The sequence below is a fragment of the Cervus elaphus genome, chromosome 15 (genome assembly GCF_910594005.1).
Source record: "Cervus elaphus chromosome 15, mCerEla1.1, whole genome shotgun sequence".
NCBI classification, from domain to species: domain Eukaryota; kingdom Metazoa; phylum Chordata; class Mammalia; order Artiodactyla; family Cervidae; genus Cervus; species Cervus elaphus.
The window spans coordinates 15,563,126-15,587,522 of record NC_057829.1 but is presented as its reverse complement, the minus strand read 5'-3'; the positions used below and the strand labels follow the sequence as shown (position 1 = coordinate 15,587,522).

Below are 24,397 nucleotides of genomic sequence, written 5' to 3'. Positions count from 1 at the left end.
AGGCATCATTACTTACACATCTGTTTTTAAATTTTTAAATAATAAGACTTTTAAAAATGGAGACAGGGCAGAGATGATGAAGGACAGGGGAACCTGGCATGCTGCAGTCCATGGGGTTGTAAAGAGTTGGACACGACTGAACAACTGAACTACAACAAATAGTTGATTTACAATGTTGTATTGGTTTTAGTTGTACAGAAAAGTGATTCAATTTTATACTGTATATATAATGTATATGTATAAAATGTATATATATACACATATAAATATATATGGAGCATTCATAGTCAACAAAAGAGTCTGAAATGCAGTGCTTGGGTACAGTCTCAAAAACAACAGAATGATCTGGGTTCCTTTCCAAGGCAAACCATTCATCATCATAGTAATCCAAGTCTATGCCCCAACCAGTAATGCTGAAGAAGCTGACGTTGAACGTCTCTATGAAGACCTACAACACTTTCAAGAACTAACACCAAAAAATGGATGTCCATTTCATCATAGGGGATTAGAATGCAAAAGTAGGAAGTCAAGAGATATCTGGAGTAAAAGGCAAGTTTGGGCTTGGAGTACAAAATGAAACATGGCAAAGACTAACAGAGTTTTGTCAAGAGAACACACTGGTCATAGCAAACACTCTCTCCCAACAACACAAGACATGACTCTGCACATGGACATCACCAGATGGTCAATAGCAAAATCAGATTGATTATATTTTTTGCAGCCAAAGATGGAGAAACTCTATACAGTCAGCAAAAACAAGACCCAGAACTGACTGTAACTCTGATCTTGAGCTTCTTAGCAAAATTCAGCCTTAAACTGAAGAAAGGAGAGAAAGCCACTAGGCCATTCAGGTATGACCAAAATCAGATCCCTTATGATTATACAGTGGAAGTGGCAAATAGATTCAAGGGATTAGATCTTGTAGACAGAATGCCTGAAGAACTAGTCAGGAGACAGTGACAAAAACCATCCCAAGGAAAAAGAAATGCAAGAAGGCAAAGTGGTTGTGTGAGGAAGCTTTACAGATAGCTGAGGAAAGAAGAGAAGTGAAAGGCAAGGGGGAAAGGGAAAGATATACCTAACTGAGTGCAGAGTTCCAGAGAATAGCACAGAGGGATAAGAAGGCCTTCTTAAATGAATAATGCAAAGAAATAGAGGAAAATAGTAGAATGGAAAGACTAGAGATCTCTTCAAGAAAATTGGCGATATCAAGGAAACATTTCATGTGAGGATGGTCATGATAAAGGACAGAAATGGTAAAGACTTAACAGAAGCTGAAGAGATTAAGAAGTGGCAGGAATACAATGAAGAACTATACAAAAAAGGTCTTAATGACCCAAATAACCATGATGGTGTGGTCACTCACCTAGAGCTGGATGTCCTGGAGTGTAAAGTCAAGTGGGTCTTAGGAAACATCACTACGAATAAAGATAGTAGAAGTGATGGAATTCTAGCTGAGCTATTTCAAGTCCTTAAAAAGGATGTGTTGAAGTGCTGCACTCAATATGCCAGCAAACTTGAAAAACTCAGCAGTGGCCACGGGACTGTAAAAGGTCAGTTTTCATTCCAGTCCCAAAGAAGGGCAATGCCAGAGAATGTTCCAACTATTGTACAGTTGCGCTCATTTCACATGCTAGCAAGATTATGCTCAAAATCCTTCAAGCTGCGCTTCAGCATTATGTGAACTGAAATTTCCAGATGTACAAGCTGGGTTTATAAAAGGCGAAGTTAGAGATCAAATTGCCAACATTCATTGGATCATGGAGAAAGCAAGGGAGTTCCAGAAAAACCTTTACTTCTTCTTCGTTGACTATGTGAAAGCCTTTGACTGTGTAAATCACAGCAAACTGTGGAAAATTCTTAAAGAGATTGAAAGAAAACCAGACTACCTTACCTGTCTCCTGAGAAACCTGTATTCAGGTCAAGAAGCAATGGTTAGAACCCCACAATGAACAACAAACTGGTTCAAAACTGGGAAAGGAGTGTACATCAAGGCTGTATATTGTCACCCTGACTTTTTTTAATTTATATGCAGAGTACATCATGTGAAATACCAGGCAGAATGAATCCCAAGCAAGAATCAAGATTGCCAGGAGAAATATCAACAACATCAGAAATGCAGATGATATCTCTCTGATGTCTAAAAGTGAAAAGGAACTAAAGATCGTTTTGATGAAAGTGAAAAAGGAGATTGAAAAAGCTGGTTTAAAAGTCAACATTCAAAAAATTAAGATGATGGCATCCAGTCCCATCACTTCATGGCAAATTGATGGGGAAAAAGTGGAAGCAGTGACAGATTTTATTTTCTTGGCTCCAGAATCACTTTGGATGATGACTGCAGCCATGAAATTAAAAGACACTTGCTCTTTGGAAGAAAAACTGTGACAAACCTAGATAGCATGTGACAAAGCAAAGACATCACTTTGCTGACAACTGTCCATCTAGTCAAAGCTCTGGTTTTTCCAGTAGTCATGTATGGATGGAAAGTTGGGCCATAAAGAAGGCTGAGCATGGAGGAATGGATGCTTTAGAACTGTGGTGCTGGAGAACACTCTTGAGAGTCCCTTGGACAGCAAGGCGATCAAACCAGTCAATCCTAAAGGAAATCAACCCTGAATATTCATTGGAAGGACTGATATTGAAGCTGAAGCTCCAATAATTTGCCCAGCTGATGGAAACCGCCAACGCATTGGAAAAGACCCTGTGGCTGGGAAAGATTGAAGGCTAAAGGAGAAAGATGAGATGTTTAGATAGCGTCACTGACTCCGTGGACATGAATTTGAGCAAACTGTGGGAGAGAGTGAAGGACAGGGTATCCTGATGTACTGCAGTCCATGGGGTCACAAAGAGTCGAACATGACTTTAGTGACTGAACAACAATGAACTTTAGTATGTATTAGTATATACTTGTTTATATTTTAATAAGCATAATTCACAATAATTCACAAAGAATTATTTGGCTACCTTCTTTTTTTTTTATCACAGCACCCAAAGACTGATTTGTTTACCTACAATTTTATTAGAATTCCCAGTTCTCAGAATCCCTTCTCCCAAACTGTGGTAGCAGGCAGTAAATGATGTATGTTTGGAGGGGCAAAGGCACAATGGGGAGAGCAATACTAACACTAGAACAGCTCTGGCAGAGCAGGGCTGCTCTTTAGTTTATGAAACTTGTTACCTGTATTGGAGTCAGAACTAAAACATAATTTCTAGGAACTTCTAAAGACTTGATTTTTACTCAAGTATGGTTGCTTTACAGTGTTGTGTTCATTTCTGCTGTGCAGCAGAATGAATCAGTTACACTCTAGGAGCTTCTGAATGTGTTTTCTTTGGACAGATAAGATTCACATGTGATAAAATTCACCCACCTACTGTGTACTGTTGAGTGGATCTTATTCAAGAGTTGTGCATACTATACCAAAATCTAATTTTAAAACGTTTAAAAATAATTGTAGGACTATGCTGGTGGTTCAGTGGTTAAGACTCTGAGCCCCCACTGTAGGGGATGCAGGTTTGGTCCCCGGTCAGGGAAGTTCCACATGCCAAAAGGTTCAGCCAATGAATAAATAAAAAAATTGCAAAACATTTTCATCACTCCAAAGAAACCTTGTCCCTTTAACAGTCATTCTCCATTCCCACTCCTTCAATTTTCCAAAGTGGCCACTGCCTTTGCATCCCCACCAGCAACACGGGAGGGTGTTTGTGATCTACCTCCTTGCCCATATGTTAAAGCTGCCCACATAATGACTGTGGCATTAATGTGACTGAGGAAAGGTCATGAAACCAGGCTGATTCAGACTTTTGACACTCCTCACGGATGGATGCCTAGATCAAGATAAAATCAACCTGGAATAAACTGTTTGCCCCCAGGATGTAGCCCATGATTGTAGACTCTCAATTAAAATAAAGTGATAATTCAGCACCAGATAATTTGGTAGTGATTGAGGTTCAAATAAAAATTTGCCATTTTTGCCTACTTTTTTTTTTCATTTATTTTTATTATTTCAAGTAGAAAATGTATCTAGGAATCCTTAAAGATTTAAAGGTAACATTCAAAAAGGAGTTACTAGAGAAAAATTACTGAGGCGGCTATGACTGAAAATAAGACCAAACAATTGTAAATCACTGTATTCGACAAAAAATAGTGTAGAACATTCATATACATTTCAGGGACAGGAAGCTTCTGTGTTAACATTAAATGTTCATAAATGTCAAATACGCAATTCTGACATCCTATATCCGGGAGAATGGAGATTTTCAGCCAGTGTAGAGTTGAGGAAATAACAAAGACTTGGCATCACTTGAACAGAACTGAATGCCATCTAAGAGGTTAGAGCTTAAAAGTTTTCCATGAGTGTAACATAGACTTTCATCAACAGTCCTTTTCATTTTCTGAAGGAAATGTCTTGAAATTTACCTAACTCTCCTTTTCCTTTAACAGAACAAATTATAACTTTAGGAGTACATGCTATCCTTTATACTAATGATAATCTAATTTTGTTGAATAGTGTGATTTTATTATGGTTCATTTTATTTATTGTTCTTCTTTCTTGTCCAAGGGAGGTTTATAATAATATGTAGGATAGATATATTTTTAAAGACCAACATTTTTTACTTCATCAGGCAGTTTATTTAAATTAAAAAAATTTTCATATCAATTTTAAGGATACTTTCCATTACAAAATATTGGTTATATTCCCTGTGATGTTCAATACATCCTTGAGCCTATCTTATACCCCGTTGTTTGCACCTCCTCTCCCCCACCCCAATATTGCCCTTCCCCCCCACTGGTAACCACTATTAATAGTTCTCTATAAGACTGCTTCTTTTTGTTGTATTTACTAGGTGTATTTTTTAGATTACACATGTAAGTGGTATCATGTAGTATTTGTCTTTCTCTGTCTGACTTATTTCACTAAAACATAACACCCTCCAAGTTTATTCACGTCACTGCAAATGGTAAGATTTGGCAGTTTTTTGTGGCTGGATAGTATCTCATTGTATATATATTCCACATCTTCTTTATCCAGTTATCTGTTGATGGAATCTTAATTAGATTACTTCCATACCTTGGCCATTGTGAGTAATGCTGCTGTGAACATTGGGATGCATGTATCTTTTCAAATTAGTGTTTTTGTCTTTTTTGAATATATACCCAATAGTAGAAATGCTGGCTCACATGCTAATCTTATTTTTATTTTTTTGAGAAACCTCAATACTGGTTTCCACAGTGACTGCACCAATTTATGTTCCCACCACAGTGTACTAGGTTTCCTTTTCTCCACATCCTTGTCAACATTGTTATTTGTGTTCTTTTTGGTGACAGTTATTCTGACGTATGTGAGGTGATGTTTAATTGTGGTTTTGATTTGCAATTCCCCTGATGATTAACAATATTGAGCGCCCCTTCATGTGCCTGTTGGCCGTCTGCATTTCCTCTTTGGAAAAATATTTATTTAGTCCTCCTGTCCATTTTTTAATTGGGTTATTTTGTGTTTTTTTGATGTTGAATTGTATGAGCTGTTTATATATGTTGAATACTAATCCCTGATCTGTCATATCATTTGTAGATATCTTCTCCATTCAGTAGGTTGATGACTATATTTAGTGTTATATTTGGATTGCTTTTTCTTTTTTGTATGTATATCTATTACAAATTTTTGGTTTGTGGTTACCATGAAGTTTTTAATATAGAAGCCTGTATTTATATGTGCTTGTTTTAAGTTACTGATCTCTTACTTTCAAATTCATTTTGAAAACCCTGTATTTTTACTCTCCTCTCCTTATAATTACTGTTTTTGATATCATATGTTACTTTTAATTTTTTGTGTATCCCTTAACTTTTTATTGTGAATATAGATGCTTTTTTTTACTACTTTTGTCTTTTAACCTCTCTTCTAGCTTGTAATGTGTAGATGATTTCCTACCTTTACTGTATATTTTCCTTCAGTGAGCTTTTTCATTTTGTAATTTTCTTGTTTCTAGTTGAGGCCTTTTCTTTTTCACCTAGAGAAGTTCTATGAACATATGTTGTAAAGCTGGTTTGGTGGTTCTGCACTCTTCTAGCTTTTGCTTGTCTGTAAAATCTTTGATTTCCCTTTCAAGTCTCTTCAAATTATCTTTCAAAATAGCTTCTAATTTTGAGTTTTATAAGGTGCCTTGTCATGCAGAGTCTGAATTTCACACAGGTTAAAAGATTCCAAACTCTCAAAGAGTGTACTAGAATATGCAACAATACATGTAGTATGTAGAAGCATATTTTCATACAGTTATATGAACAAGAGTCCCAAACTTTGAATATACTCATGGAACACTAGTCCAAATAAAACAAAATGTTCTGGTACTTACTGATCTTTTTTTTTTTTTTTAATTTGGCTGCACTTAGTCTTAGTTGTGGCATGCAAGCTCTTAGTTGCAGCATGTGGGGTCTAGTTCCCTGACCAGGGATTGAACCCTGGGCTCCATGCATTGGGAGTGGGGAGTCAGCCTCTGGGCCACCAGGTAAGCCTTGATCTTACTATATTTTTTGGGAAAAAATCCACTGCTTAGATTATATAATGGGTTATTATTGCCAGGATTTATTACAAAAGGTGTGAAAAGAATCCTTTCTTGGGGCTATAAACTCAAGCTTCTTGGGATACTTTGCTCTTAAACTTCAGTGGAAATTGCTATCTTTCTAATATTTTCTTCTGTAGGCCTTTGAAGATCCACCCTTTTCGCTTTGCACCAGACCTGCTAAGCCTGTTCTTGATTCCAGACCCATATTTGTCTTGATCTTCTTGCTGAGCCACCCTTTAATGAGTCTACATTATTTTTTAGAACTGACCTGCTTTCAGACTTCCCTGGTTAAGACTCCACTGTCCAATGCAGGGAGTGTGGGTTTGATCCCTGGTCCAGAAACTAAATTCCCACATGCCATGCTTCATCCTATGCTGCTGCAGCTAAGTTGTGTCCAACTCTTTGTGACCCCATGGACTGTAGTCCCCCAGGCTCCTCTGCCCATGGAATTTTCCAGGCAAGAATACTGAGATGGGTTGCCATTTCCTACTCCAGGGGATCTTCCTGGCCCAGGGATCAAACCCACATCTCTTGTACCTCCTGCAGGTTGGGTTGGCAAGTGGGTTCTATACCACTAGCGTCACCTGGGAGGCCATGGCATGGGGTATGGCCAAAAATTAAAAAAAAAAAAAAAGAACCAACCTGCTTCATGAGGCCTTCCACTCCTGCTCCTGCCTTGATTGTCTGCATTTCCCTGTGATTCCTAAACATTTACTGTCCACCCAGCCTCTGTGGCACTTCACCATATACTCTTGTGCATGCATCTTACCTTCCTAATGGGGTTATAAGCTCCTACGTGGCAAGGGCTATGCCTTATATTTCTTCTGAGGTTCCTTGGTATCTAGTGCAATATAATTTAAATTGAAAGTGATCAAAAAATTTCTGGAATGAAGATCCCATTTTTATAACACTGTATTTCTGTAAATATTAGGATAAACAGGCTTAGTGGAAATTTCAGTTAATTAATTTTTGATTACCTTTTATTGGAATATAGTTGCTTTACAATGATCTGATACTTTCTACTATACAGCAAAGTGAATCCGCCATATGTATACATACAGTTCCTCCTTTTTGGATTTCCTTCTCCTTTAGTTGCTCCCAGAGAGCACTGAGTAGAGTTGCCTGAGCTATACCATGGGTTCTGATTAGTTATCTATTTTGTACATAGTAAAAATAGTGTATATATGACAGTCTCAATCTCCCAATTCATCCCACCTCCCCTTTCCCTCTCTTGGTTTCCATATGTTTGTTCTGTACATCCATGTTCCTATTTCTGTTTTGCAAATAAAGTTCACCTATATCATTTTTCTAGGTTCCATATGTATGTGTTAATATATAATATTTCAATTAATTTAAGCTCTTTATTCATAAGACTACCAGGGAAGACATTTTATCATATTGGATCATAAGTTATGAAGAAGGAGAATTAGTAAGATGAAATTTTCAGAAAAAAATGGTAACATATCTATATTTCCTTATTTTGTGGTCATAGACTGTACACTAAGCTTAACCTTTGACCCAAACAGGATCAAGCTGGGTGTGGATAGTTAAAATAATAAACTTGAAATTACTGCACACTCACAACATGTTTATTCTGTTGCACTTAAAAGAAACAAATGCCAGCTAACTTAAAATAATTTACTAGGTTAACTCTGAGAATGAAATGGAAGACTGGAGGAACCGGGCCTGGGTATCCCTCGGTAGCCAAGGTAGTAGGATTTGACAGAGGGTTTCTTTAAAGCACTGCCACTGGGATCAATAAATCCCAAATATTTTTCTTTTATTAGAACATTGCACTCAAGATTCAGGATCCTGGGGAAGAGGTCCTACTGGCCTTGCTTGGTTCAGGTTTACTTTATTGGTCAAGATCAAAGACCTCTTGATTAACAGTCCCACCAACCATCTATCCATGAGGAAAGACCCAAGTGCTCCGAAGAAAATTGGCTACCATTACAACAAGGAGGAAAGGCTTGTCTAGTTGTGAACTCACCTTATAGAATATAGAAAATCAGAAAAAACAGGTGAGAGACATCTAAAGGATAGCAGATTACAGGAGAAAGATGTTGCCCTGACAGAAAATAAGAAATCACTAAATGGTATTTTTTTTTTTAAATGGTATTTTTCACCATGTTCTGTTCAGACTACCTGTGTCTCAAATTCTGAGACAATGAAAGGTCAGAAGCTCTTAGCCAACTCTTTAAAAATCTCATCATTCTAGTCCCAGATGATACATATGGGAGCTTTGTATTTCAAAGATTTGCTCTCCCAAACATTTACTGTGAGAAGAATTTCTCTGGCTCCTGTCCTGTGTGTTGAAATGTCACTCAAGGCAAAGCAAAGCAAAGCAAGGCATGGCCAAAGGCATTTCTGTCTACTTCAGTTTGAAAACTTGCAAGGGAGATATTCCTCACCTTTTCACTCCCCTTCCCTTTCCCTCCAGAAAACTCTGACTTTTTTTAAGATCATGGTGCTTTGCCTTTGTATATGTGTGCTTTTCCTGGACAGCTGTACCTTGAAGATTTAAATGAAGGACAATCTCTTATACATTAAAAAAAAAAAAATTTTATTTATTTATTTATGACTATGCTGGGTCTTCGTGGCTACATGGGCTTTTCTCTAGTTGCAGCAAGTGAGCACTGCTCTCAAGCTGTGGTGTGCAGGCTTCTCACTGCAGTGGCTTCTCTTGTTTTGGAGCAGGGACTCTAGGGTGCGTGGGCTTCAGTACTTGTGGCTCCCAGGCTCACGAGCACAGGCTCAGTACTTTTGGCCCACAGGTTTAGTTGCTTCTTGGCACATGGAATCTTCCAGGATCAGGGATCAAACCTGTGTCTCCAGCATTGGCAGGCAGATTATTTACCACTGAGCCACCAGGGAAGCCCTGCATTTGGTTTTTTACACAACCTTTTGGCCTCATTAGGTACTTGGTTATTGATGTCATACATTATCTGGTTTAGGGAATTAAGACTTTCTTTTCTTTAAAAGGTACTCTAAATAGGAATTGCAGAGTACCACTATGGTGTCTCTAGAAGGAACAGAATTTATTATTTACTTTTCAGTAGAATAGGTACGGGAGAGAATAGACTTCTCAGGAAGGGGCATATCTGAGTACTTCAAAGGATTTTATATTTGCAAGTATTCTGTCTGCTAACACAGTCATGTGGTCTGAGAGACTAAATTTTAGACTCTACAGTTTTGTGCACAAATTGTAACATTTCTTGGTTTTCAGTTATGAAATATTGCAAGTTAATTTGTACAAAAAGCTGTGGCAGGTGGTGACAGAATTTTTGCCCAGTACTTTGAATGTCAAAGTGAAGAAATTCACCAAGTTGCAGGTAAATTGATGGGTATAGCTATGAGTCTCGAAAAAGTGAAAGTGAAATCGCTCAGTCGTGGCCACTCTTTGTGACCCCATGGATTATAGCCTACCAGGCTCCTCCCTCCATAGGATTTTCCAGGCAAGAGTACTGGAGTGGGTTGCCATTTCCTTCTCCAGGGGATCTTCCCGACCCAGGGATCAAACCCTGCTCTCCTGCATTGTAGGCAGATGCATTACTGTCTAAGCCACCAGGAAAGTCTCTCTTAAGGTAGCCAAATTCCTCATCATCTAATGAGGGGTATACATGAATGGAAGAATGATATCCCTACTCTCTTCACCTATTTTCTGATGAAACTACAGCCAAGAGAATGGTTTGGCAAAATCTGTGGATGAAGAGGACTCTGTTGAACCTAACTGTGAACCTGGCATGCTGAAGAGAGACAGAAGGTAAAGATGACTGGGAGGCCCGTCAAGGGCAGGAAGTTCAGGCCGTGGGCCTCCAAATCCATTACCGTGTAAACTACTTCAGAATTTGTAAAGAATGAATGTTTTCAAATTCTTTTAAAATATAAGTTTGATACCAAAACGCAGTCAAAATTAAAAACAAAAGAGACAAATCTCACCTATGACTTTAACCCTCCCCCAAAGAGACTGACATAATCAAAATAGAGCATGAACCAGGGAAGATTTAGTCTACTAATTCAAGGATGATTCAATAGTAGAAAAATAGAGATTTTGTTATATTAAAAAGAGAAGAAAATTACATCATCTCCGTATGCACTGGAAATGCATTTGAGAAAAACATAACAAACATTCTTTATAATAATAACACTTGAAAGTAGAAACTTTTTCCCTTAAGTTTGTGGACTATATCTGTCTGAGCCTCAGAAGCAGTACCATGGCACTTGAAGGCTTTTCCATTAAAGTTAGAAACTGGACAAAGATATATACTCTGATTATTTAACATTATTCTGTATGCCTTGCCTCACACAAAGGCAAAAAAAAAAAAAGATTAGACACGTGAGAATCCAAAGTAAGGGGTTTGTAGATGGCTATATAACTGTATTGTATTATCAGTTGTATATACCCAAGAAAATCATTGAAGAATCTAATTCAAACAAGAGATTTTATAGTAAGGTAGTAGAATCCAAAATTAACATACAGATATTAATAGCTTTTATACATACAAACAGAGGTAAAGAAATAAGCCCAATTATAATGTTAGCAAAAAGAGTAAACTATAAAAATAAAAAGAAACATTCAGGAAAACTTTAAACACTAGAACACAAAATAGATTGAACAAATGCAAAGATATGAAATGGAAAATAGACTCAACATCATAAAAGGAATTTCCCCCCATTAAATCAATTTATAATTTAACTCAGTCATAATGAAAGCACTATCAGATTTTAGAATCAAACTGATTCAGAAGTTCATATAAAAAAGTAAACAAACAATGAAAGTGAAAATCACTCAGTCGTGTCTAACTATGTGCAACCCTGGAATTCTCCAGGCTGGAATACTGGAGTGGGTAGCCTTTCCCTTCTCCAGGGGATCTTCCCAACTCAGGGATCAAACCTGGGTCTCCCACATTGCAGGCAGATTCTTTACCAGCTGAGCCACAAGGGAAGCCCAAGAATACTGGAGTGGGTAGCCTATCTATTCTCCAACAGATCTTCCTGACCCAGGGAGCAAATTGAAGTCTCCTGCATTGCAGGTGGATTCTTTACCAACTGAGCTATGAGGGAAGCCCAAACAAACAAGAAGAGCCAAGCAAATATTGAAAAGGTGTGCAGTGACAGAGAGGAAAGAAACTCTTTGCACTGAAACTTGAAATATATTAAACATGCTTAAGGAGTAATTCTCTGGTGGTCAGGTGGTTAGTTCTTTGCACTGTCACTGCTGTGGGTGCGGGTTCAAGCCCTGGTCATGAAACTAAGATCCTGCAAGCCACGTGGGTTGGCCAAAAGAAAAAGAAAGACTTAATAGTTAAACAAATTTGGTAATGATGGGTGACTAAACAGATCATTGGAACAGAAGGAAAAATCCAGAAACACCCATATATACCCAAGAATTAGATACAAATTACAAATGACTTTTCACCTATGGAACAACATATCATTCAGAGAATGCTGAGAAATGTAAGTTAAAGCCAACATATTGGCATAAATCCAAAAGTTTCACAACACACCCAAAGTTGCTGGGGCTCATATAAATTGGTTTAATCCCTTGAAGTCAATTTGCTAATACTGATTACAATTACAAATGTCTATTTGTAGTTGACTCAGCAATTCTTTTCAGATATGTAGAAAGATATATGTGTATTTGAGGTTATTCATTACAGCATTGTTTTTCATTGGGAGCAGTGGGGACTGGTTAAAGAATTCAGAATTACTGGAACACAACGTAGCCGAAAGAAAGGAGTGAGGATGGTTATTACACATTGATGTGAAAGATCTTCAAGGTATTTTTCAAGTGAGAAAAAGCAAGACACATATCAGTGTATATAACATGCTATTATTTTGTGTGTAAAAAATTAGAGGGAATCTGTATTTGAGTTAGCTTATGTATTTATAAGTTAATTCTGTGTGAGTGCGTGCTAAGTTGCTTCAGTTCTAGAAAGATACAAGAGAAACAAGAAGTGTTGATTACCTTTGAAGGGTATGGGAATTAGACAGGAACTAGGTAGAGGGAGACTGTATATCTTCGTCATTTTTTTTCCATTTTGAACCAAATGAATGTTTTGTTGAAAAAAGGATATCTAAGACTATTTGCTTGTTTTTGCTTGTTATATTCATAAAGAAACTCTTGAAGGGGACTTCCCTGGTAGTCCAGTGGTTAAGAATCCATCTGCCAATGCGGGGGACATGGATTCCATTCCTGATCTGGGAAGATCCCACATGCCATGGAGCAACTAAGTCCATGTGCCATAACTACTAAGCCTGTGCTCTAGAGCCCGGGAGAGGGAGCCACACAATTACTGCAACCCAAGTCTAGAGCCTGTACTCTGCACCAAGAGAAGCCCCTGCAGTGAGAAGCCCCCACATAGCACAAGGAAGACCCAGCGCAGCCAAAAATAAATAAATATGTTTTTTTAAAAAAAAGAAACTCCGGAGGGATACTTGAGCTGGTGAACATTGTGACGTGCTGTCTACCCTCCCTCCAGACTCCCTTTAGGAATGAAAGGTTTCTTGCCCCCAAAACTGAAGGGCTGCTAACAGATGGCTTCAGGTAACAGCCCCCAGGGGTAATGGTTGCCCCTTTTGAATAGTCACCTCACCCGAGGTCACACCCTCTTCCCAGGTGGTCTGCAATTGGTGAGTTATCAACATGGGGGTATGAAGGGCCAGCTCCTCTTGCCCCACTCAGGGCAACTCTGAGGGGTCAGCCCGGCTTTGGAAATCTCCTTAATCCTTAACTCTGAATGGTGGCTTGCCTTCTCTTGCTGCTGTCTGTTCTCTTCCAATGAGAGCACTTTTAATAAACCTTCTCTTGCTAAGAGTCTTCTTCACAGGGAACTCAACATGCAACAAGAATCCAAAACAGTCATTTCCTGTGGTTGGCTTCCTTGTGGGTGGGAACCTGGTGAATGGGGATAAATTTAGGAAGGAGACTTCACTCTATGCCTTTTTTAAAAAATTTGAAGTATAGTTGATTTACTTCATGTTAGTTATAGGTGTACAGCACCATGATTGAGTTGTACATATATTATGTGTGTGTGTGGATATATATATGTATGTATATATACAGCTATATATGTATATAAATACACACATATATATATTCTTTTTAGATTCTTTCCCTTAAAGGTTATTACAAAATATTGATTATAGTCCTTCATGCTATACAGTAGGTGCCTGTTGGTTATCTGTTTTATATATAGTAGTGCATATATGTTCATTTCAAACTCCTAATGTATCCCTTTTATAATATAAAAAACATTTTTTTGGAAACGTGGATATAGTACTTATTCAAATCAGAAATAAAAATTTTAAAGTTAACTTGGTATCTCAGTGATCTCTTATCCTTTTCCTTGTGTATTTTTAGAGAACTTTTTAATCTTTTAATTTAGAAGGAGCTATTTTAAATCTAAAATACCATGCTTCACCACACTCTAAATATGCTTTTTCTTTTTTTCTTTTTTTTTGCTTAGGACCCACTGAGAGACGCCTCCTTGACCTCACATTACAATGGAATTTAAAAAGTCACCTGATGGTGGCTGGGGCTGGGTGATTGTGGCTGTCTCCTTCTTTACTCAGTTTTTGTGTTATGGATCGCCGTTAGCTGTTGGCGTCTTGTACATAGAATGGCTGGACGCCTTTGGTGAAGGAAAAGGAAAAACAGCCTGGATTGGATCCCTTGCAAGTGGAGTTGGCTTGCTTGCAAGTAAGTGGATAACTTTGTGCTTCTCCTCACTCACTAATCGTTTAATTACATAATTGTTTCCTGCCTCATTAACATTGTACAGGCATAGGAGGCTACTTTTTTTTAAGTATAATGCCTACTTTGCTGCTTTCACTGAGATTATAAACCTCTTCTTCCCTGTAATAGTGTGTCTGACACTCAGTCATGTCTGACTTTTTGTGACTCTGTGGACTGTAGCCCACCAGGCTCCTCTGCCCATGGGAATTTCCAGGCCAGAATAGTACAGTGGGTTGCCATTTCCTTTTCCAGGAGATCTTCCTGACCCAGGGACCAAACCCAAGTCTCTTGCATTGCAGACAGATTCTCTACTGTCTGAGCTACCAGGGAAGTCCTCATTATAATAAATCATGTGAAAATACAGAAATTCCATAAGATATTGAATCATTCATATCTTTATTCATTTACTTGCTGCTGTGTATCAGGCATTGATGCTGGATATGAAAGGATGAATGGCTAGCACTTCATTTATTTCTGCCTTTAAGAGGTTCAGTCTAGTGAGACACAAATACTTCCACAAGTAAGAAAGATACAAGGACATGAGGACAGTGATCCATGTATGTCCGAAGAATACTGGTGACCAAAAGGCCAAATGTTTTGCATCAGTCCTGGAAACAGTTCCTCTGTGATTCATAGTTACTCTTCTCTGATTCAGATATACTGTGATCAAATTGCATGTCCTACATTTGTGTCACCTTCTTAAGAAAAATTTGACGTGGCAAAGGGTAGTCCCATCTCACAATGATGATGCCATTAAGGATTTAAATGTAGTGTTATATATGTGATGCATTTTGTGTGACCTTTATATAATGTATCCAGGAATAATATTCTTGATTAGCACTTATCAAGTATGATACAATAGTGATTCTTAACATCTCTAGAGAGCATAGTGGAGGAGCTTTTTTTTTTAAGGATTATATGCACTTCAATTTCTAGAGTTGTAGTTTGAACTCTGCAATATCTTTAGCGATTGTCAGTCTAACTTACTTGGAACTGGTTAAGAACAGATATGCTGAAACGTAGCCCTGGAGTCTCTTCCTGTGCTTTGAACTTGACATGGTGATTCATTGAGCAAATCACAATCTCTGTTCTTATGGGAAAATAAGGACAACACATGTGGTGATTTATAAGATCTTTTTGCAGCTCTAAAATGATTTCCAAAGAAAATGCAATGGCCATTCCTTCTTTTAAATTTGTTGTCTTTCCTGATCACTAAAGGGGACTTCTTAGAACAAAATAAAACATAAACAGTTGCTTCCAACTGATGCATTACCTTGTTAAATTAAAAACAAGACTTGAAAAACAATGCTGGATCATCTGGCCATGTCAGATAAGATAACTAAGCATAATTAAACAAATGAAAATAACACTGTCATTATAAGCTTAAGAAAAACAGGAAACATTTGCCAAGATTTGTTTGAAAGAATTTTTCAAAATGTGGGCTCTTTGTAAAGCTGTCAGAGTACAAGTGAATGGTGGTTGCTATGTTTGAGAGTATAATTTTTAGAGACTGATCTGGTGAGAAGAAAATTTTTAAATGTTGTCCAATTAGTCATCATTTCTATTAGCAAATTCAAAGTTAAATAGGAATGCAATTACTTGCCTTCTAGCAAGAATCAAAGGGTAATTGAAATACTACCTCTGTTAGCACATACCTGGAGAACAGACCTCTCTTTCATGAAGTTTGTCCAGGTAGGACTTGAGGGTTTGAGGGTTCAGGGAAGCTAAGATCATCTTAGGGATGGGTAGGGTGGTCAGAGCTGACGCTGAGACTCTGAACTGTGGCTCTCTACTTTCTGCAGGTTCCCAGGTGAATGACTAGTTTATCTCGGGGCCACGAGCAGCCCTCTTCACTTATAGGTAGGACCAGCTACGTAATCTGCAAGCCCATGTGTGAAATGAAAATGCAGGACCTTCTGTTAAAAAAGTTAAGAATTTCCAGATAGAGCAGGGCAGCAGACCAGGTGCATGGTCCTTTTCAGAGCCAAGTCCTGTCCCGCTGGTTGGGCTGGAGAGAGAGCATCCCACTGAACGTCCAGGGAGTGAACAAGTACTGAGGGGAATGTTGAGCTGAAGTCAGAGTTAGTCTGAGCCCTGGCTCCACTACCCTGTAGCTGAGGGACCATATGCAAGTCACTTAACTTCAGTGTCTATAGCTAGATGAGGAGACACTGAGACCAGCTAATCAAAACTTTTGAAGATAAGCGTAGACTGTGAAGACCAGAGGGTTCCAGAATGAGGGAGCAGTGAGAAGAAAATGTTGACAGGAGACCTAAGACTTATGGGTGTGTGTGTGTGTGCATGCACACGTGCCTGTGTGCCCTTTAGTTAGTGGCCACTGAATATCCATGTTGTTGGCCTCTCTTGGCTCGTCATAGCATAAATTAGGGGACAAATCCTGAGAGCTATGGTAATACAATGTTAGCGAGAGGTGTTGAGCAGCGTTTGAGCCACATTCAGCTTCTACTTTGTCGACCACTTTGTCCTAAGCAGAAACAAACGGATCGGTACTACCTTGGAAACAGAAAAAGTCCACCTCACAATGGTTATCAGTGATTCTTTTCTTTTAACTCTATTAACTTACTTTCTCTTGGTCGTGCTGTGTCTTCGTTGCGGCACATGAGCTTTCTCTAGTGGGTGGAGAGTGGAGACCACTTTCTGACTTCTCCTGGCAGCAGCTTCTCTTGTCGCGGAGCCCGGGCTCAGCAGTTGTGGTACACAGGCTTAGCTGTCCCGTGGAATGTGAGATCTTCCCGGAACAGGGATCGAACCCATGTCCCTTGCATTGGCAGATGGATTCTGGACCAGTGGCCCACCAGGGAAGTCCTATCAGTGATTCTAAAATAGGGAAATAATCAGAATCATTTGCAGAAAATTTCAGCATATAAATGCCTAGATTAGACCCTTAGGTATTCTAATTCAGTTTATAATGGGACCCACGTACATGAATTTTTTTCAAGCCTCCAAAGTGATTTTCAAGTTGGGACTACCACTGGCTTAAGCCCTCTCTACTTAGATTTCATTCTGGCACTTTCTGATATTTTTCAAATATATGATTGCTGTTGACTTATTTAGAAAGAGAAATACTGTAGGTTTCTGCTTGAATGTGTCACTGTGCTCATTCTGTCTAAATCATGACAAATAAATTGTGTCCAGTGGTTCCAGTCTGGTGTTTGCATCCTTCTTGATAAAAACTTAACAAAAAGGCAGAAAGTGAAGAAGAACTAAAGGGCCTCTTGATGAAAGTGAAAGAGGAGAGTGAAAAAGTTGGCTTAAAGCTCAACATTCAGAAAACTAAGGTCATGGCATCTGGTCCCATCACTTCATGGCAAATAGATGGGGATACAGTGGAAACAGTGGCTGACTTTATTTTTCTGGGCTCCAGAATCACTGCACGGGGTGATTGAAGCCATGAAATTAAAAGACGCTTACTCCTTGGAAGGAAAGTTATGACCAACCTAGACCCTGATGCTGGGAGGGATTGGGGGCAGGAGGAGAAGGGGACGACAGAGGATGTGATGGCTGGATGGCATCACCGACTCGATGGTCATGAGTTTGAGTAAACTCCAGGAGTTGGTGATGGACAGGGAGGCCTGGCATGCTGCGATTCATGGGGTTGCAAAGAGTCGGACACGACTGAGTGACTGAACTGAACTGAACTGAGACAGCATATTAAAAAGCAGTGACATCACTTTGTCAACAAAGGTCTGTCTAGTCAAGGCTATGGTTTTTCCAGTGGTCATGTATGGATGTGAGAGTTGGACTATAAAGAAAGCTGAGTGCTGAAGAATTGATGCTTTTGAACTGTGGTGTTGGAAAAGACTCTTGAGAATCCCTTGGACTGCAAGCAGATCTGACCAGTCCGTCCTAAAGGACATCAGTCCTGGGTGTTCATTGGAAGGACTGATGTTGAAGCTGAAACTCCAATACTTTGGCCACCTGATGTGAAGAGCTGACTCATTTGAAAAGACCCTGATGCTGGGAAAGATTGGGGGCAGGAGGAGAATGGGATGACAGAGGATGAGATGGTTGGATGGCATCACCGACTCAATGGATATGGGTTTGGGTGGACTTTGGGAGTTGATGATGGACAGGGAGGTCTGGCGTGCTGCGGTTCATGGGGTTGCAAAGAATTGGACGCGACTGAGTGACTGAACTGAACTGAATATAATTTGTACGTATATATATGTGTGTGTGCGCGTATATATATTTATATAAATACATCTTTGATAGTTGTTCTTCAATTTAGGAGCATATATGAATTACTTGAGCTTTAAAAAGCACCTTTCTTACTCATCAGTGCTGTGAGGGTGGGGATGGTCCCAAGAATCTTCATTTTTTATCATTAAAAAAAAGAAATATATATATATATATGTATGTATGTATGTATGTATTTGGCTGCTCAGGTCTTAGTTGTGGCATGCTGGATCTCTGATCTTTGTTGCTGCATGTGAAATCTAGTTCCCTGACCAGGAATCAAGCCCAGTCTCCCTGCATTGGGAGTGCAGAGTGTTAGCCACCCGGCCACTAGGAAAGTCCTAGGAATCTTCATTTTAACTAGCTCCCCAGATGATTCTTCTTCAGCAAGCTGTATTATAGCTGAGAAACACAAGTTGTTTTCTTTACCCAGTTTTGTCCGGAGAAGGTCTGGTAGGTGTTATCCTTGACCAATTTTGTGATCCGACCTCTGGAGATTTATAGCTGAGCAAGTATAGCAGAAGTACCTTTGCCAAGCAACATACAAATTCCACTTTTTAACAAATATTTGTTTAACTGTATTTATTTGGCTGCACTGAGTCTTAATTGTGGCATGTGGGATCTTTAGTTGTAGCATGTGAACTCTTAGCTGTGGCATGTGGGATCTAGTTCTCTTACCAAGGATCGAACCTTGGCCCCCTGCATTGGGAGCACGGAGTCTTAGCCAGTGAACCACCAGGGAAGTCCCACAAATTCTGTTTTTCATCTGTTTGTCCCGTTAGTTTGAAAAGTGCCCCTTGGGTGTCTGGCAGTCACCTTCGCTTACTTGATCCTCATAACAATACACTGTGTGTGTGTGAAAGTCGCTCAGTCATGTCCGACTCTTTGCGACCCCGTGGACTGTACAGTCCAGGGAATTCTCTAGGCCAGAATACTGGAGTGGGTAGCCTTCTTCTTCTCCAGGGGATCATCCCAACTCAGGGATCGAACCCAGGTACAATACACTGAAGTAGGCGTGATTGTCCTTAGGGTTTAGTGACCTGCCCAAGATGAAGTACACTTTCTAAGGGTTTTTTTCTGACCTGTTAAGTCTGTTTCTTCATCTTTAAATGGGAGATAATGAAAGTACCTACCTTATAGGATTGCTTTGTAGAAAAACAGAGATGGTGCTTGGCATATGGTAAGTACTCAACAAATATTAGTAATTAGAGAACAGCAGTTCCCCACAAATAAAATTACTTGCCCAGGCAGTTCCAACCATGCTGTAGAATCTGCAAAAGAAAGGGACCATTCAGTATGAAAGATGAAGACACTTCTAGGACAATGGGCAGAAGGGAGAACTATCAAGATTGTGTGTGTGCTAAGTTGCTTCAGCTGTGTCCGACTCGTTGCGACCCTGAGGACTGTAGCCTGCCAGGTTCCTCTGTCCGTGGGATTCTCCAGGCAAGAATACTGGACTGGGTTGCCATTTCGTTCTCCAGGGGATCTTTCCAACTCAAGGATCAAACCTGTGTCTTTTATGTCTCCTGCATTAACAGGCATGTTCTTTACCACTAGCACCACCTGGGAAGCCCAAAGATTGTACCTAAGCATATGGAATTTAAAGCACACCAATTTTCTTTAAGAAACCTAGATTTGGACAGTAGCTCAGAATAGTGAAAAGACATGCAGTTCTTATCTTTACAGTCTTTATAATCTTAATTCTTTCTCTTTGAAACGAGTAACTGAGAAAAACTAAGAAGTAGACCTCTCATCTGGATTGTTTTTCCAGATGGCCTTTGGGATGAATAAAGCTGAATATCAAGGATTTGGTTTCCCTAGGTTATACATTGTCATTACAGACAGTCAGAGAGCCTAGTCTCTATCTTAGGGACGCCCAGACAGAAGACATTGTCTCTGCTATGAGTAGTTTATAATCTCAGGAAAGAGACAGGGAAAAAGGGTAGTGATCCTCTGAGACATCACCACAAATACCAAGAATAGCAGGAACAAGACAGTCTCTACGGGCTGGGCAAGGCAGATGGGCAGGGACAGGGCAGTCCTTGCAGAGTCCATGCAGAGCCCTGGTGTCTGCACTGCCCATGACGTGGTCTGGTAGAGTAAATTTGGCTGAAGAAGGAGAGAGTGTGTTAGGTGTGACACAGGTGTGTTAGGTATAGCCAACAGGTGTGACAGTTGGTGTCAACTTGGCTAGGCTACATTCTGTGGTTATTGAAACACTCATGGAGGTGTGGCTGTGAAGGTGTTTTATGGATATGCTCTAAGTCCATAGTCAGTTAACTGTAACTCAGAGAGATTATCCTCAATAAATTAGATGGATCTGATTCAATCTGTTGAAAGGCTTCATGAGCAGAAGGGAGCTTTTCAGAAGAAGAAATTCTGCCTGCGGGCTGTGGCTTCATTCTGTGGGAGAGAGTTTTAACCTGCCCTTACTGATGCCTGTCCTGTGGACACCATACTTGCCTCACCAAGCCCCACAATCGCATAAACCAATTCCTTGCAATAAATCTCCTAACGTACGTCTACTTCTGGTTCAGCTTCTATGGTCAGAATCTGAAGGATACAGAAGGAATGGAAGGTCACTGAACTAAAGGGCAATCATGGCCTCATATATACATATTTTGTTCTTGTTGCACTGGATCTCCATTGCTGCACACAGGCTTTCTCTAGTTGCCGAGATTGGGGGCTACTCTCCAGTTGCCGTGCACAGGCTTCTCACTGCAGTGACTTCTCTTGCTGTGGAGCAAAGGCTCTAGGTGTGTGGGCTTCAAAAGTTGTGGTCCGTGGGCTCTAGAGCTCAAGGGCTCCAGTAGTTGTGGCACATGGACTTAGTTGCTGCTCCGAGTGTGGAATGTTCCCGGACCAGGGATCAACAACTGTGTCCACTGCATTGGCATGCTAATTCTTATCCACTGTACCACTGGGGAGGAAGCCCCTTTATTCATTTTTATTGGAGTATATTTGTGTTACAATATTGTGTTAATTTCTGCTCTACGTACATACAGTGGAATATTATTCAGTCTTTTATTAAATTGAGAGAAAGCACTCTTTGGTTAGATGTAATTCTTCAAATTCAAGGAGAAGGGTGGAGCCATTTTTCCAACAGCAGAGATGCTGAGAGATCTTTTGTTCTGCAGTTTTGTACTCCGAATAGATTTAATAGTCCCTTCCCTCTCATTTTTTGTCCTTAATTCCTTTAAAGGTCTTCAAATTGCTAAGGAGTCAGTACATCTATGCCTGGGTTAATATAATGAGTCAGTATAGCCAACAGATTTGCTGCCTGAGTTGCAAGCGTTGGCAGAGCTGAGTTTGAGTGTATCCATACAATTTTACCCTCAAGTACTGTAGACTCCTTTGTGTGGGGCTGAATTTCTGCCTCCTGTTACATTGGCCCATTCCCAGTGTGCTCGGCAGGTCTACGGTTGATTGGTGTGAATCATGTAGGTTTTGCTGACTTGAAAAAAGCAAATGTGCATAATAGGCCAAACCAACCCACAAGCAAAGGTGATCAGTATACTTGAGAGCAAGGATTTGAGTGGGTGTGGCTCCATAGTGTCTTTCTCTTCCTCGGGAAGATAAACTTAAAATTTCTGGTCTCAGCAAGAGTGAGGAATGAGGAACCTGCATTGTTGGGCTCCCTGCATTGTAAGTGGAGGGATGGGAGTCCTGAACCAAATCGGTCTACTCTGTTAGGGAACATTTACAGCACTGGGAGCACACAGCCTGGTTGTAATTTCTTTGTACACACACACACACACACAAAACGTGTGTGCTCAGTTGCTTTAGTCATGTTCCACTCTTTGCGACCCCATGGACTGTAGCCTGCCAGGATCCTTTGTCCATGGTATTTTCCTGGCAAGAATACTGGAATGGATTGCCATGCCCTCCTCCAGGGGATCTTCCCAACCTAGGAATCGAATCCACATCTCCTACATAGTAGGCAGATTCTTCATTGCTGTGCCACCAAGGAAGCCCCATATATATATATATATATATATATATATATATATACACATATACATATATATATATATATACACACACACACACATCAAATTTCAACCTGTTATAATTTCATTCTTTTTCTAAAGATTTTTTTGATGTGGATCATTTAAAAAGTCTTATTGAATTTGTTTCTGTTGTTTGTTGAAGCAAGAATAATATTGCTTCTGTTATTTATGCTCTGGATTTTTAGCCTGGAGGCCTGGGGATCTTCGCTCTCCAACCAGGGATCACACCTGCACCCCCTGCATTGGAAGCACAGAGCCTTAACCACTGGACCACCAGGGAAGTCCCTATAATTTATTTCTCACTCTAATATGAATAGAGTGAGATGTTTCTATTCCCTGCAGCAGGCTAGGCCATCCTACCACTCTGGGGACTCTCTGAATCTTTTTGGGAGAGAGAAGTGCATGGAAGTTGATATATTTTTCAAAGGAGATAATTTCTTTCCCAAAGCTTTCTTACAAAATTTATAAACTGGAAAACGGCATTGTGGTTCTGTTGCCTCCATTGAGAATGTTTTTCATTCTGGTTGTCAGTACAACCATACTTCACAGCGCAGTTAAAGGCTCAGTTCGTTGGCCCATGGTGATCTCCCTTTTCTGAAATTCTCAAGCACATGATCTGAACCTTTCTTTTGGGAGTTAATCACCCATGGCTTAGGTTTGGACCTTTGTTTGTTTTGCCTTTTGGCCTAGCTTGGAAACTGTGTGTGTTTTTCCCTGTGTCCTTTTCTACCATGGTGCCTTGATATCACACACCAGGGCTATGTGGTCCAGAGCAGTAACTAGCTGTATGTGGCTGTTGGGTACTTAAAATGTGGATATTTCAAGATGAGATGTGATGTAAGTGTCACAAATACATACTGGATTTCAAAAACTTAGTACAAAAGAAAGGAGTGTAAAATATCTCTAATGATATTGAAATGTTGAAGTGATAATGTTTTTGATATAATCAGTTAGGTAAAATATATTATTGACATCAATTTTACCTCTTTTTCTTTTTCTCATGGAGCTACTAGAAACTTTAACATTCCATGTGTGGCTTCTTATTTTTCAGTTTTGCAGCAGTGCTTCTCTAATGGATGCTTGGTAAATAGTGGGGGAATGGTAATGGTCAAATGTTTACTTTTATGTTTGCTTAATGCAGACTTAAATTTATGTTACTATTCATAGCAAATTTTAAAATTTTAATTGGTGTATTCTTCCTCTTTGCTAATTTCAACCACCAGCAAAAATTTAACACTGTTTCTTCCCACATAACCCTGAAGGGCTGAAGGAAACAATTTCATCCCTTACTAGTAGTTCATTCTGACTTCCTTAAAACAACTTATCCTTCTCATTTTCTAATTCAGCCTTGATCATAACAAAACACTTTTTCCACTGGAGTTTTCATTTTCATTTCCCTCATTGACTGTGAGTAATATCAATCAGTCTGATTTGCAGATGGCTATGAACAAATGGTTTTATATTTTTGTTTCATTTTGTATTTAAGAGGTTGTAGGGCTTCCCTGGTGGCTTAGATGGTAAAGAATCTGCCCACAATGCAGATCTGGTTTTGATTCCTGGGTTGGGAAGATCCCCTGGAGGAGGGTATGGCAGCCCACTCCAGTATTCTTGCCTAGAGAATCCCATGGACAGAAGAGCCGGGCAGGCTACAGTCCACGGGGTCACAAAGAGTTGGACATGACTGAGTGACCAAGCACAGCACAGCACAGCTCTCTTAAAACTCATCTGTATCCTCCTTTCATTCTTCATTGCTCACTTTGGTTTATAGGGTTACTCCCTAATATGTAAGTTCTTACCTCTTTTGAAAAATTTATTTATTTTTAATTAGGGGATAATTGCCTTACAATATTGTGTTGGTTTCTGCATACATCAACATGAATCAACCATAGGCATA

The 24,397-nt window shown here is 39.5% G+C and overlaps 1 protein-coding gene across 2 annotated transcripts in view; it reads left to right on the top strand.

Annotated features, from left to right (window-relative positions):
- The window catches only part of SLC16A9 (solute carrier family 16 member 9), a 75,228-nt gene that overhangs the window by 17,259 nt on the left and 33,572 nt on the right, over positions 1-24,397 (top strand). For both annotated transcript variants that reach the window (XM_043926685.1, XM_043926684.1), the window contains exon 2: positions 14,028-14,260. In XM_043926685.1, coding sequence (XP_043782620.1) covers positions 14,065-14,260 — 196 coding nt within the window. In that variant the 5' untranslated portion in view covers positions 14,028-14,064. The remainder of the gene's footprint in view (positions 1-14,027; positions 14,261-24,397) is intronic.